The 16,435-nt window shown below is 44.7% G+C and overlaps 1 protein-coding gene across 1 annotated transcript in view; it reads right to left on the bottom strand.

The window, feature by feature from the left end:
- Window positions 1-523: 523 nt before the first annotated feature.
- Window positions 524-16,435, bottom strand: part of prkcda (protein kinase C, delta a) — a 28,513-nt gene continuing 12,601 nt past the window's right edge. The window contains exons 6-18 of the mRNA XM_029775363.1: window positions 15,661-15,692; window positions 15,376-15,461; window positions 12,618-12,747; window positions 12,423-12,523; window positions 8,008-8,101; window positions 7,486-7,616; window positions 7,092-7,265; window positions 6,704-6,795; window positions 2,886-2,948; window positions 2,479-2,617; window positions 2,103-2,291; window positions 1,856-1,984; window positions 524-1,585 (exon numbers count right to left, since the gene is read on the bottom strand). Coding sequence (XP_029631223.1) covers window positions 1,427-1,585; window positions 1,856-1,984; window positions 2,103-2,291; window positions 2,479-2,617; window positions 2,886-2,948; window positions 6,704-6,795; window positions 7,092-7,265; window positions 7,486-7,616; window positions 8,008-8,101; window positions 12,423-12,523; window positions 12,618-12,747; window positions 15,376-15,461; window positions 15,661-15,692 — 1,519 coding nt within the window. The 3' untranslated portion in view covers window positions 524-1,426. The remainder of the gene's footprint in view (window positions 1,586-1,855; window positions 1,985-2,102; window positions 2,292-2,478; window positions 2,618-2,885; window positions 2,949-6,703; window positions 6,796-7,091; window positions 7,266-7,485; window positions 7,617-8,007; window positions 8,102-12,422; window positions 12,524-12,617; window positions 12,748-15,375; window positions 15,462-15,660; window positions 15,693-16,435) is intronic.

Genomic DNA, 16,435 nt, shown 5'->3' with positions numbered 1-16,435 from the left:
TTTTCGACATGCAGTATAAGTGAGCCTGGAAATACCCTCAGCCTTTGTGAGCAATATTCTACCATTCAGAGACAAATCCTTTTGTAACCAATGATTGAGTTTATTTTCAGATTTCTCTGTGAAAGGGTAAATAGGCAGGTTTATGACTTTGTGGTTGTGGTAACTAGTAACGACCAATATCTATGGTGAAGACCCATTATGTCGCCAGAACGATTTGTGTACCTAATGCAAGTGGCCCGCTAGGAAGCATGGTCACTCCAATATAGATTTTTAGATACAAGAACTAAATCAGAAATGAAGGTAAATTCTCATGGGAATTTAATTTAGATTCAACATCACATACAAATAAACATACAATTAAAAAAAGAGTTCACAATTTGCAGAAAGCAAAGGTATGTGATTGGTTAATCTTGCTAATAGGCAATTTCTTGATGAGTTCACTGAGAGTGTGGTTCATAAAACATCACTGTGTTTCGTATGTTCATCACAGAGTGAGTAACACTTGAAGAGTGACTAAAGACACTGGGAGTTGATGATTTTTTATTAAGATGTAAAATGGAGACAGTAAAAAAAGCTCATCCTTAGCGCACCAATAATATACGTAACAACAATATACATATAGATCTATATACAGAATCTCACTAAGTACCACTCAAATAAAGACATTCATATAGCATCATACACAATAAGCACTTATTCACTTACACCAACTCTGTCCCTGTCCCAGATGACGCTACATGGAATGGCAGGGATACCTGTAGTTGCTCAGTCTGAACTTGGTCTTGTTATGGCAAACAGTCCAAATGACCACAACTCCCTCGTACTTGGCTAGTAGATGCAAGGGCTCCCCATGCAGTGACAAACTGAACTTTGATTCAGTTAATCTTTCAAGAGTACGTGACACACATTCAGAGGTTGTTGAGATTGAGAGGTGGTTGGTGTTGGTATGAGGTCTTTATGCATGCAAACAGCACATTCACACAAACCCCCTGCATTTACACACACACACACACACACACACACACACACACACACACACACACACACACACACACACACACACCCTCCAACTCCAATACAAGTCTGACCATTAAAATATAAGGCCTCCAGTACACCTGGAAACTCTAGCATGCACACAAAAACAATAACACCTATCTGTACACCAGAGGCCAATTCCTGTATAAGTTTAACTCTTATCATTTCACTAAGTAAGTACCCGAAGAGGAAACTTGTGTTTCTATTACAATCACAAATACTGAACGTAGAACAGCTCACTCAAGTTGAAGGTTTGATCACATGAATGAGGACACCTTGACAAAGTGACCCTAAAACAGTAGTAATGTAATCATGGCTTCACCTTTCCCCTATGACCCCAGTGATGTCACTGAGAACTAAGAGCATGGGGATTGGTGAGAGGCCCCTCCCCTCACTTTTCCAAGAGGTGCTCCATCTCTGGGTTGATGAAGGAGAAGCCGGCGAAAGCTGATTGGTCCATGGAATCCATGAAGTTCTTGTCACCATGGGAGAGGCGGGGCTTCTCACTGAGGAACTCCCTGTCAAAGTTGCTGCAGTCATTTGGGGCTTTCTATGATTGGCAGAAGAGATATGCCAATCAGAAGAGAGAATACATGATAGATGGAGACAGTAAGTGATGAATCAAATAATAAACAGCACATGCCTGATTTCTACAGAGCATTCAGTAGTTGAATTACTGTAGATCTTTGACTTGATACACGAATGGCTGTCAGTGACAGCCTCTTCTCCCCTTTGAAACTACCCCAAATATGTTATATTATGGTAGGCCTATTACAACTGTCCTATATCATCACTATAAAACCTCATGTCTAGACCGTACCACTTTGGGTCTGAAGGGGGGTTCCACCTCCCTTTTCTCGAGGGCGGGCCAGCTGATGGTTTTGAAGAAGGGGTGAACACGGATGTTTCCCACGATGCCTAGCCTGCGAGTGGAGTCTCTCTCAAACAGCTACAGGGGCGGAGGAGAGAAACACAATGAGAAAGGGATAAAAACACACGAAGAAGGAGAGAAACAGACTCAGAGACAGAATTGGGACACTGTATGGGGGGTGGGGGGGCATACAGACCCTCTCCATCAGGTCCTTGGCTTCCTTGGTGATCCAGCGAGGGTAGTGGGGTGTGTCTGTACGGATAGACTCAAACAGCTCGTCCTCATCATCACCATGGAAGGGGGACTGGCCAATCAGCATCTCGTACAGCAGCACTCCAAACGACCACCAGTCCACAGAGAAGGAGTACTTCTGACCCAGCAGGATCTAAAAGTGACAGGAAGACACGGTGAGTGACATCATCATAGTGAGACCCTCACAGTGATTGTTTTTCAAATAATACCCTATTCCCTATTAAGTGCACTACTCTGGCTCCGGTCAAAAGCAGGGTACTAAATAAGGAATAGGGTGTCGTTCGAGATGATGCAGCCATGTATATGTCTGTGTTCCATACCTCTGGAGCGATGTAGTCAGGCGTCCCACAGAAAGTTGTAGCCTGGTTCTCCCCAAACACGTTCTCCTTACACATGCCAAAGTCTGCTATCTTTACGTGACCACTATGATCCAACATCACATTGTCCAACTTCAGGTCTCTGAGGGCAGAGAGACAAAACAAGTAAAGGAGAGTAGGAGGAAAGATAGGATGGGAAGAAAGGTGTGGATGGGAAAGGGTGAGAGGGTAACTAGAGTTATGACAGCTAATAATCACATACTCACTGTCCCACAATGTGATACTATCACTATATCAGTCCTCGGTGGAGGGGCTCTGGCCATTTTCTTTTATCTGTATGGTAATGTGATTGAGTGAGTGAAGGTTAGTGAGTGTACATTAGAGTGCCGATGGTGGTGTTTGTGACTTACCTGTAAATGATCCCTTTGGAGTGCAGAAACTGAAGGCCACAGATGATCTCAGCAGAGTAGAACCTGGAGGGAGGGAGAGAAGAAAGGAGGGAGGGAGGAAAAAGAAAGATAAACATCACTACACAGTCTAGAGGTCCAGCTAGCTGGCAGCAGAGTACTACTCTATCTATCCATCTCCCTATTGAGTTGGCCCCTGAACAATGATGTCTGTCCCTGAGGACTCCAGTCCAGTGTGTAGCTAGCTGCATTACTAAAGATGCCATTTGTATAGAGTGGTACACAGAGGAGACAGCTGAACAATGGCTTCATACTGTAAGGATGAATGAAACCTGAGAGATGTTCTTGGCCCAGTGGCCCCAGCCTAGCCACAGCTAAAGGATTGGCCTATCTCTGACCTGCTTTTCTTTTCACCTCTAGGGCGGGGGAACTGATTGGGCCTTGATATGGATGGAGAGATTAGGATTAAGAGACTGATTGATTGACAGGAAGTAGATTTTGTGCAGACAGGTTTCTCCCTTGACTCTCACTCAGCACTCACAATCACTAACAAGTACACAGCAAATTGGCCAGTGTTACTTAGTGTTGATTTTTCAGTGTAACATTCTAGTGTTGATTCAGGAGTTAAATGAACTCTAAGAGTGAAATTAACACTAGTGGTGTAAAAAAAAACAGTGTTGGTGTTAATAACTAGTGCTGAGTGTGAGATTGTGATTGTGTCAGTTTTACTCAGTGGAGAGTAAAACATTCCCATCAAAACCATGCTCATCATTATCAGATTTCCCAGCATACTCTACTGCAACTAGATTTTTAAAAGATAGTTTTTAATATCCACAAAAAAATACAGTGAATAATACAATAAAGTCTTTAAAAAAACAACAGTGAATACTATAGTATTTATACCATAGTATGCTAAATCAAATCAAATCAAATTGTATTTGTCAGATACACATGGTTAGCAGATATTAATGCGACTGTAGCGATTCCCCAACTACTACCTAATACACACAAATCTAAAGGGGTGAATGAGAATATGTACATGTAAGTATATGGATGAGCGATGGCCGAGTGGCATAGGCAAGGTGCAGTAGATGGTATAAAATATTAAAAATTTAAACTCAGCAAAAAAAGAAACGTCTCTTTTTCAGGACCTTGTCTTTCAAAGATAATTCGTTAAAATCCAAATAACCTCACCTGATCTTCATTGTAAAGGGTTTAAACACTGTTTCCCATGCTTGTTCAATGAACCATAAACAATTAATGAACATGCACCTGTGGAACGGTCGTTAAGACACTAACAGCTTACAGACGGTAGGCAATTGTCACGGTTGTCGTAGGGTAAAGACCAAGACGCAGCGGAAAAATATATACTCATCTTCTTTTTTATTAGGTGAAGAGGGAAAACACAATAAACGTATACAAAACACAAACGAACTGGACAGTCTTGTCAGGCACACAGCTAAACAAGCACAATCTCCCACAAAAACCCATGAAAAACAAACTCCTAATTATAGGACCCTCAATCAGAGGCAACAATAACCAGCTGCCTTCAATTGAAGGTCCATCCCCAATTAAGTACACATAGAAATACAAAAGACTAGATAGAACATAGAAAATATACTAACATAGAACATAGACTAACAAACCCCGAACCACATAAACCAAACACCCCTCTACCTAAATACATAGCCCAAACCACACGAAACAAACACCCCCTGCCACGTCCTGACCAAACTATAATAACAAATAACCCCTATTACTGGTCAGGACGTGACAGCAATTAAGGTCACAGGTATGAAAACTTAGGATAATAAAGAAGCCTTTCTACTGACTCTGAAAAACACCAAACGAAAGATGCCCAGGGTCCCTGCTCATCTGCGTGAAAGTGCCTTAGGCATGCTGCAAGGCGACATGAGGACTGCAGATGTGGCCAGAACAATAAATTGCAATGTCCGTACTGTGAGACGCCTAAGACAGCGCTACAGGGAGACAGGACGGACAACTGATCGTCATCGCAGTGGCAGACCACATGTAACAACACCTGCACAGGATTGGTACATCCGGACATCACACCTGCGGGACAGGTACAGGATGGCAACAACAACTGCCCGAGTTACACCAGGAACGCACAATCGCTCCATCGCCTATGCGCACAAACTCACCGTCACTGGACAAGACAGGACTGGCAAAAAGTGCTCTTCACTGACGAGTCGCGGTTTTGTCTCACCAGGGGGATGATCGGATTTGCGTTTATCGTCGAAGGAATGAGCGTTACACCGAGGCCTGTACTCTGGAGCGGGATTGATTTTGGAGGTGGAAGGTCCGTCATGGTCTGGGGTGGTGTGTCACAGCATCATCGGACTGAGCTTGTTGTGATTGCAGGCAATCTCAACGCTGTGCGTTACAGGGAAGACATCCTCCTCCCTCATGTGGTACCCTTCCTGCAGGCTCATCCTGACATGACCCTCCAGCATGACAATGCCACCAGCCATACTGCTCGTTCTGTGTGTGACTTCCTGCAAGACAGGAATGTCAGTGTTCTGCCATGGCCAGCGAAGAGCCCGGATCTCAATTTCATTGAGCACGTCTGGGACCTGTTGGATTGGAGAGTGAGGGCTAGGGCCATTCCCCCCAGAAATGTCCGGGAACTTGCAGGTGCCTTGGTGGAAGAGTGGGGTAACATCTCACAGCAAGAACTGGCAAATCTGGTGCAGTACATGAGGAGGAGATGCACTGCAGTACTTAATGCAGTTGGTGGCTACACCAGATACTGACTGTTACTTTTGATTTTGACCCCCCCTTTGTTCAGGGACACATTATTCCATTTCTGTTAGTCACATGTCTGTGGAACTTGTTCAGTTTATGTCTCAGTTGTTGAATCTTGTTATGTTCATACAAATATTTACACATGTTAAGTTTGCTGAAAATAAACGCAGTTGACAGTGAGAGGACGTTTCTTTTTTTGCTGAGTTTACATGTGACATGAGTCATGTAAGATATGTAAACATTATTAAAGTGGCATTATTTAGAGTGCATTGTATAAAGTGACTAGTGATCCATTTATTAAAGTGGCCAGTGATTGAGTCTCAATGTAGGCAGCAGTTTTTCATGTGGGCACACACACACATATACATGTAGACACACACACACACACACACACACACACACACACACACACACACACACACACACACACACACAGTGTGTCTGAGGGAACCGCACAATACATGCCAAATTGTGAAGAGGCAACTCAATAAGAAACAGTGTGTTTATTTACTGTTGTGTGTTTTGGTCGTGGCCCACTGTGTCTGTGCCAATGGGTTAAAAGGTTAGGGTCAGTCAGTGAATAGATAAACAGGTTCATTATGTTCTGAGATAGTGAAACTCATTGGAAACTCAGCAGTTTACCAATCTGTCCAAGAAACCAAACCAAGACTCCATTCTGCGCTGCCAGCTTGTGTGGTGTGCAAACATACACAAGCACAATTGGTTAATGATTAATACAGCGAGAGGGTGAATATCTCTCTCTCTCTCTCTCTCTGAAACTGTCTAGCCCATGCTGGATCAGGTATCGTTGGCAACCGTGTCGAAGTGAATGTCTCCTCTCATCTCACCTGTCCTGAGCACAGAGGCTATACAGGCTCCCGAGGACTGAACATCTTCATAATCCCAAACTGAGCACCAGCTAGTTTAACATCCAGTTTCAGATACACACTCAGAAGGGCTCAACAGCCACGAGACTCTGTACCTCCTCTGTGTTTGACCTCACTCAAACTATCTGAATCTATACACTATCAGTCTTTCTGACAGGTGAAACTCACGTTGCTCTGTAGAGGTCAAAGCGTCCCTTCTCCTGAATATGGAACATCAGGTCTCCTCCATTCAGATACTCCATGACAAAGAACAAGTGTTCCTGTGGACAACACGGTCAACGTCAGGCATCATAACACATCATGTATAGTACCTAGTACAGTAGTAGTGTAATAAGCTATGAAAGCGAGTTTGTTATGCGTTTATATCACTTCTTATTGGAGACAGCTTTTGTAGACACTTATCTTTTGCTAATGCTAATCATAAAAAAACAACGGCTAATCTTTCTGTTGTGTTTTTGCTTCTCTTCAGCACATCACAATGCTATATGTTGCTGAAATAACCAGAATGACACACAGTAAGGGGACCAAGGACTGTGTGTAGGGTTACAGTCTGTACCTTGGACTGAAAGGTGGAGTAGAGGTGTGTGAGGAAGGGGTTGTCCCAGGCCAAGGCCAGGACTCTCTTCTCCACCATGGTACACTCCACATCATCATCCATCAGCACTACGTCTTTCTTCAGAGCCTTCACCGCAAACCACTCCCCCTGACCTTTCAACTCTGCCAGCAGGACCTGGGGAGAGAAGGGTGGGGGACAGTAGGGGGAATAAAATGAGAGGATAAGAACAGAATAAAGGAAAGAAGAGAAGAAGACAAGAGAAAACAAGGGGTGAACCTGATTGAAATATTATATTGGTGGTAATATCCTCCCATAAAGCGTGTTGTGTCTACTGGTGTCCAGTATGTGAACAGTGCTGCTACAGGACCCTGACTGTCTGCTGTACCAGGCTTACCTTGCCAAAGCTGCCCTTGCCCAGGACCTTGTGAAAGACAAAGTTGTCTACGTTGATGCGTGTCAAGTGGGTGAGGCGAGATGGGGGGTGAGGGCTTGAGCCCTCCCACAGCCTGGCATAGGAGGGGCCGTCTGGGGAACCCACACAGGTCATTATAAAGTCATCATCTCAAACGTCATTATCATCAGAATTATTATAATTAACATTATCCTTACGGAAAAACCACACGAATTTCACAAGTGATCATGCGAAGTGTTCCAAAAACACGGGATCTTATGTGAAGATATTGTGATAATGCGACAACATTTAAAGCAACGTGATAACTTGAAACTGCACATGTGAAAACATGATTGCATGGGAAGTGCTCCCAAAACACGTTTTCACATGTTAAATAGTGTTTTTTCTGTAAGGGTATATATAAAAACATACTTGTCTTAAAACCATTTACACCAACTTGATTTCAGTGAATTTAACATCACGCATCATCATCAAATATGTTTTTAAAATCAGACACACACTGACCATCCAGACCACCAATGGAGTTCCTAATGACTTCCTCATAGACCCCTATATCTGGGTCAAGTAGGGTTGGGTCTGAGCGCCGAGAGGAGGATTTCTGAAAGACATACAGGCGATAGAGGAAGAGAGAATACGTTTACAAAAGGGTGATGAGATGGAGAAGCAAATAAAAACACTTTCCTTTTCACCACTGTCATATCCACACAGCAAATTCTTCAGTCTTAAATCAACACTAACCACGTTTCCATCCAACTTTTCTATGCGAGTGAAGTCTGATGGAAACAGCAAATTTGTCGGTAAACTTTCCAAACCAGCCAAGGCCAATGGACACATTCTCTACTCCCAACCCCCCTTCTTTTCTCTCTCTCTCCATTTCTCTCTACCCCTACCTCCCACTATCACTCTCACAGAACCGGCACCAGCCCACAACCAGGAACCAGCCACCACCACAAGAGGGAGGGGGGGGGGGGCTAAACATCCGACCTTCACCCAGAGCGATCGGACAACAGGGGAATGCCATCACTGACCCCTGGATCTAGGGCTCCCTTGTGTGCCTGCTTGCTCCTCAGGTTGTCATTCCTCCCCTCTGCAGATCCAGCACCAGTCCCAGAACCAATCCAGAACCAATTGGCTAGTCCCACCACCAGACGAGGAGACACCAAACACCAGACCTTCACCAGGAGCGAGCGGACCACAGGGGAGTGACACAATTGACCTCTGGGTCTCGAGCTTCCTTCCATGGCTGCTTGCTCCTCAGATTGTTGTTTGAATTGTTTATTATTTGGAATTTGATTTGAAATTTTAACATGTAATGAATTTTGAAATAACCAAATAAATGGACCTAAAATGTAACCATTTACAGCTCTGGTTTCTCTTTATTACGCCCAACCCTGTGTGGTGCGGATGTCCTGGGGTTGTATCCCTCTCTCTACCATCTTTTTCTATCTATCTCTCTTGTATTTGATTTTCTTTCGAACAGTGGCTTGACCGCGGCCCGACCTGACTCCCCAGTACACAGTCCACCCGACACCTGAAGGGCTTATGGATGAAGGAAAGGTAACAATGTCTGGACTGGGGCACGAAAATGGCTGGTCCAGTTAAGACCGGATCAAATGGAGTGGGTAGAGTCCAACACCTCCCCAGAACCATCACGCTTGGGAACAACAGGTGCTCTGTCCACTACTACGGCATGCCCAAACTATGCAGGAACTGCGGCCAAATGGGCCATTTGGCCGCAACCTGCACAGCCATCATCTGTAAGATCTGTAAAGACATCCATCCCACCTCAGACTGTATCTCTACACGCCGCTGCAACCTGTGCTAGAAAAGGGGCAGCTTCCTATACCGGCAGGGCAAGGGCCATCACCACCAACCCCAACCCCACTAACCCAAATCTCAACCCCGACACCCCACCCGTACACTAGACAACAACTCCTGAATCAACACTAGAAATGTTACACTGAAAAATCAACACTAGGTAACACTGGCCAATTTGCTGTACCAAATTTGATCTGGACATTTCTGACAAGTAATAGCTCTCTTATGGTATGAAATGACTAACATGACAAGAGAAACTGATGATGCGCTAACCAATTTCGAAACTGCACCTTGTGCATTCTACTATTTCAACTCTCGAGTAAGTTTTAAGCCGGACTGAGTTCCTTAAAGGGGGGGGACACAAAGGGAGGGTAGGGTGGGTGAATAATGTCTATGGCGGCGGCTCTGGTTCCGGGCGTAGTACCCCCACCGCCCGCTGATCCCCCCGCTTCTGTATGTCCGGAGGAACCAGACCATGGATCATCGCCGGAGGCTTCGTACCGCCAACCGCCGCTGAAGACTCTGGGCTAAAAGCCGCCGCTGAAGACTCGCCGCTGAAGGCTCTGGGCTGCAGACCACCGCTGGAGGCTCAGGGCTGAGGAGCGTCGCTGGAGGCTCCGGGCTGAGGAGCGTCGCTGGAGGCTCCGGGCTGAGGAGAGTCGCTGGAGGCTTCGGGCTGAGGAGAGTCGCTGGAGGCTTCGGGCTATGGCCGCGCACTGGAGGAATAGTGCGAGGAGCAGGAATCGGTCTCACCAGACTGGGGAGACGCACTAAGAGCCGAGTGCTCACAGCAGGCACTGGCTGTACCGGGTTATGGATGTGCACTGGAGGTCTGCTACGTGGGGCTGGCATGGGAGGCGCAAGGCTAGTAACATGCACCTTCAGGCTAGTGCGGGGAGCGCACGGCCTGCACAACCAGTCCTGGCTGGATGGTCACTGTAGCCCGGCACGGGCGGAGCGCTGGCAAAGGGCGAACTGGGCTGTGCTGGGGAATGAGGGCTGCCCTGCGTAGAGCAGGCGCAGGATAAACTGGGCAGAGGAGACGCACTGGCGGCCAGATGCGCTGAGCAGGCACACTCCTTCCTGGCTGAGTGCCAACTCTAGCATGGCAACGCTGAGGAGCTTGCACCGAGCACACCGGGCTTTGAATGCGTATGGGCGAAACATTGAGCATTTCCGCATAGCTCGGTGCTTTCCTCGTCACCCGCTCCCCACGGTAAGCACGGGGAGTTGGCTCAGGTCTCCATCCTGACTTAGCAAACCTCCCTGTGTGGCCCCCCCCCCAAAAAAAAATTGGGGGCTGCCTCTCGCACTTGCCTTTTGGTGCATATAACGCCTCATAGTATCGTCGCTCTGCCTTCGCTGCCTCAAGTTCCTCCTTCGGTCGGCGATACTCCCCAGCCTGACTCCAGGGTCCTTCTCCGTCCAAAATCTGCTCCCATGTCCATTCTTCTTGCTGCTCCTTCTTTCGCTGCTTGGTCCTTCTTTGGTGGGTTATTCTGTCATGGTTGTTATAAGGAGCGGACCAAGATGCAGCGTTTTCATTCCACATGTTTATTATAACCGTGAAACGTAATGCAATACATAAACACTTTAACTAACAAAAACAACAAACCGTGACGCAGGAGGAACATACACACTCACAAAGGATAATAACCCACAAACAACAATGAGAAACACCCCTACTAAATATGACCTCCAATTAGAGGCAACGAGGACCAGCTGCCTCCAATTGAAGGTCAACCCAATAAACCCCAACCTAGAAATAGACAAACTAGAACTACAACATAGAAATAGAAAACAGAACAAACACAAAAACACCCCCTGTCACGCCCTGACCACTCTACCATAGAAAATAACAACTTATATTGGTCAGGACGTGACAATGACTTCATTACTACTTGTATTTGTGAGAGGTATTGACATGTTGAATGCACCGAGCTGTCTGTTTAAACTACTGGCACACACCTCGGACACCCATGCATACCCCACAAGACATGCCACCAGAGGTCTCTTCACAGTCCCCAAGTCCAGAACAGACTATGGGAGGTCCACAGTACTACATAGAGCCATGACTACATGGAACTCTATTCCACATCAAGTAACTCATGCAAGCAGTAAAATCTGATTTAAAAAACAGATAAAAGTACACCTTATGAAACAGCGGGGACTCTGAAGCAACACAAACATAGGCACAGACACATGCATACACACATGATAACATACGCACTATACACACACATACACATATATTTTGTGTTATAGATAAGTGGTAGTAGAGTAGAGGCCTGAGGGCACACACTTAATATGTTGAGCAATCTGTTATGAATGTATTGTAATGTTTTTAAAATGTATAACTGCCCCAATGTTGCTGGACCCCAGGAAGAGTAGCTACTGCCTTGGCAGCAGCTAATGGGGATTGATAATAAATACAAACAATTCTTATACTTTCAGAAAGATTAAAATATCACCTTTCTGGTAAAAAAAAAATGGATACATCTCTGATGTGTAGTAACTTTTCAGGACACAAGCTCAAGTACAGTACAAATATGATAAAAAGATTATTTTCCTATTGAACAAAAGTAGGGGAATAGGGCTTGAAATGATTGAAATTCTTTCTAAATATACTAACAATCTAATTCTAAATGACTTACTATAATATTTCACATGTCTTATAACTGTATAATAAATATGATCATACTTAGTGACAGTAGAAAATTGCCACCATTTCATATAACTGACGACAGAGCATTTCCTGTCCAGCATCCTCTGAGCGACGCAGAGACGCCATTCAAATGCCTGCTGACTCGTTGCAGCTTTAAGCACACATTGATTTTGGCTGTCTGTAACCAAGAGAAAGCGGCCTTGTTCAATTCCACAAAATTATTTTGTATTTTTACATGTTGAGAGCTCTAAATCCATCTGAGAACATCACAGCGAGATGACTGCTTTTGCTGCAATCGCTTGCAAGAACGCACGTCCACACACACGGGACACACAGAACACACACACGGGACACACAGAACACACGCCTGCACTCTTTCACACATACATATATGCCTGCACGCTTGCACATACACACAACAAACTCTCGCACTTACCTGGCTGACTTGATTAAGTGCTTCAGCTAGTAGTTTCTGGTTGATTCCACAAAGGTTGGCCACTTTATCCTGACACTTATGATGCACATTCATGGCACAATCTACAAGAGAATAGAAGAGTTACAGTATACCGTATAGGTCAATACAATGACAACACAAACACAACAGACACAGCACACACACACAACTCCCTACCTTCACACTTGAGGCCCTGTTTGACAAGGCCCCACAGCAGACTGCCACAGTGGTCACAGAAGGTAGGACTCATGTAGTTGTGGTTCTTGAAGCGGTGTGGCATGTCAATCTTAAAACGCTCCTTCTGGAACTGTGATGGACACACACAGAATTCATCAACACCCAGATCCATCGGTACCAGTTGGGGGCAAAACACCCGCCTGGGAGGGTACCTTATGGCCCTGCGCACCTGTCTCATCATCCCCATTTCTCTTCCTCTTCCTCTCTCTCTCTCTGTCTCTCTCTCTCCTTCCATGCTCTCTCCCCCTCTCCTTTTGTTTTGCATCCCGTGGTGTGATGCTTCCTGTAGTAGTGTCAGTGGGGTTCCTTAGAAGGCCACAGACTGACAGACACACTTTCTCTTGGTCTCCTCTCCTGCTCTATCTCTAGTCTACAGATGGCCTTATTTAAGCCCCTCTCTCACTCAGAACATGCCCCTTCTCACCACTCCTCAGGTGTGAGTGAATGCAGAATCCCTCACTTTTGAATGTAACTAAGCTCAGTTATCTGTGCTCTTTTGTCCACTCTATTGATTAATATTGACTGGAATGTGAGGGGACCTCATCTGATTGGTTGTAGGTCTGATTGATGACTGCTAGTTTGGACTCTGACCCTATGACACTCCGACAGCATCACAGCTTCACACTAAAAACAAATGGTTTATAGTTCCAAATAAGGGTTATTAGGCTGCAACCATACCGGAACACTTTTTGGTGCTATATGGAACCTTTTGTTGAAGGTTCTATAAAGAACCATGTTTAAGGTTCTAAATATAATCTGTATGGTGCTATAAAGAACCCTTTCCTAACGTTCTATAAAGCAGGGTTTCCTAAACTCGGTCCTGGGCCCCCCTTGGTGCACATTTTTGTTTTTGCCTGTGCACTACACAGCTGATTCAAATAATTAACTAATCCTCAAGCTTTGATTATTTGAATCAGCTGTGTAATGCGAGGGCAAAAAACTAAAAGTGCACCAAGCGGGGGCCCAGGACCGAGATTGGGAAACCCCGCTATGGTTACAACCCTTTTTGGAACTATATAAAACCCTTTTTTATGGAGAATGGTTCTACAAAGAACCTTTCTCAATCTCAAAGATTCTTTGTAGAACCAGGGAGTTTTTTATTTATTTTGGTGTAATAGCCATATCATATTGTAAAAAATCCATAGGTTTTATTATTCTGTTTATTAACAAATTGAATCAGGTGTGCTAGCTCTGGAACGGCTGGGGGTCCCTGAGGAGATCATTGAGAACTACTGACTTCTCAATTGACACAAGGCCATACGTGAGTCTTTTACAGACACAGTAACTGGCCATAGTCATATACACTGAGTACACCAAACATTAGGAACACCGCCCTAATATTGAGTTGCATTCCCCCTTTTGCCCTCTGTACACCTTCAAGATGTCGAAAGCATTCCAAAGGGATGTTGGCTGGATTTCCTTTGGGTGGTGGACCATTCTTGATACACACAGGAAAATGTTGAGCATGAAAACCCCAGCCCCGTTGCAGTTCTTGACACAACCTATGAGCCTGGCACCAACCCCTCCTGTCTCAGCCTCCAGTATTTATGCTGGAATAGTGTATGTGTCGGGGGGCTAGGGTCAGTCTGTTATATCTTGAGTATTTCTCATGTCTTATCCCGTGTCCTGTGTGAATTTAAGTATGCTTCCTCTAATTCTCTCTCTCTTTTTCTTTCTCTCTTTTTCTCCCTCTCTCTCTTTTCTCGGAGGACCTGAGCCCTAGGACCATGCCTCAGGACTCCCTGGCCTAATGACTCCTTGCTGTCCCCAGTCCACCTGGTCATGCTGCTGCTCCAGTTTCAACTGTTCTGCCTGCGGCTATGGAAACCTGACCTGTTCACTGGACGTGCTACCTTGTCCCGGACCTGCTGTTTTGGACTCTCTCTCTCTACCGCACCTGCGGTCTCTAACTCTGAATGATCGGCTATGAAAAGCCAACTGACATTTACTCCTGAGGTGCTGACCTGTTGCACCCTCTACAACCACTGTGATTATTATTATTTGACCATGCTGGTCATTTATGAACATTTGAACATCTTGGCCATCTTCTGTTATAATCTCCACCCGGCACAGCCAGAAGAGGACTGGCCACTCCTCAAAGCCTGGTTCCTCTCTAGGTTTCCTCCTAGGTTCTGGCCTTTCTAGGGAGTTTTTCCTAGCCACCGTGCTTCTACATCTGCATTGCTTGCTGTTTGGGGTTTTAGGCTGGGTTTCTGTATAGCACTTTGTGACATCGGCTGACGTAGAAAGGGCTTTATAATACATTTTATTGATTGAAATTTGATTACTACCATACCCCGTTCAAAGGCACTTACATTTCTTTGTTTTTCCCATTCACTCTCTGAATGGCACACACACAATCCATGTCTCAACTGTCTCAAGGCTTAAGAATCCATCTTTAACCTGTCTTCTCCCTTTCATCTACACTGAAATAGATTTACCAAGTGACATCAATAAGGGATCATAGCTTTCACCTGGTCAGTCTATGTCATGGAAAGCGCAGGTGTAGTTAATGTTTTGTATAATCAGTGTGTAACATGTAGTAGCCTAACTAAACAGATTAGATCAACTGGAATGACACTCACACTCACGGTTGCAGGGAGAGGGAGAAAACTCCACGTTGGACTGACACAGGATAAGTAAATAAGGAAATTAATAAATGTCCTAATTAATGAATGAATAAGTAGTCCCGACGTACCACAGTGTCCCGGCTGTTGGCGGCCGTGCCAGTACACCTGCCAATGATCTTGTCGATGCATTTCTTGTGGATGGCTGCATTGCATTCTGGGAGAGAAGGGATATGGAGTACATTGATGGCAGGTGAGCACGTTCATACAGCCAGATATGAAAGTCACTGGTAGTGCTGTATAGTCTGCTCTGCATTGTGGGAGTGTTCATAACTACAGTGTTTATAATGTGTATCTATGATGTTGTGTGCATTGGTTTGTATAGCAGTAGGTTGTCCATGTTATTGTACACTTACGTCTGCACTTGTAGCCTTGCTTGTTGAGGCCCCTGTAGAATACAAAGGTATAGGAGTGAGAGATTATGGAGGGCCAGTGAAGATAATGATCACCTTATGATTAGGTGCTGTGCAGATGATGATCACCTAATGATTAGGTGCTGTGCAGATGATGATCACCTAATGATTAGGTGCTGTGCAGATGATGATCACCTAATGATTAGGTGCTGTGCAGATGATGAAAGGAGATTAAGTGAGAACGGACTACATACTGTACAGTCACGACCAAAATTATTGGCACCCTTGATAAAGACGAGCAAAGACTGTATAAAATAAAGAACATAAATACTGAGCTATTTTGTATGCAAAACATATGGGGAAATTATATTATTTCATACTAATACAATTGCTCAGAGAAAAACATTTTTTTAGTCATAAAAGAAAATCTAAAAAAGATACTTGGCAGAATTATTGGCACCCCTAACGATTCTTATGAATAAAATCTAACAAAATTGAATCTGCATTAACATTCAGCTTTGTTTTAAGTTAATTCCTGCTTAAGGAACTGTATTGTGGCCTTTCAGGGCTTCCTGTTTCACTGGGGTTAAACAAGTTGGTCCATTTGTCATCCATCACCATGGGGGAGAGGCAAAGAACTCGCTAATGAAAAGAGACAAATGGTTTTTGACTTTCATAAATCAGGCAATGTGTACCAAAAAAACAAATATACCGCTTACCACTATTAGGGCAACAATGAAGAAGTTTAAAACCACTGGAACAGTGGTAAACTTGCCTG

The sequence above is a fragment of the Salmo trutta genome, chromosome 14 (genome assembly GCF_901001165.1).
Source record: "Salmo trutta chromosome 14, fSalTru1.1, whole genome shotgun sequence".
NCBI lineage: Eukaryota > Metazoa > Chordata > Actinopteri > Salmoniformes > Salmonidae > Salmo > Salmo trutta.
This window is presented reverse-complemented; position numbering and strand designations above follow the sequence as displayed.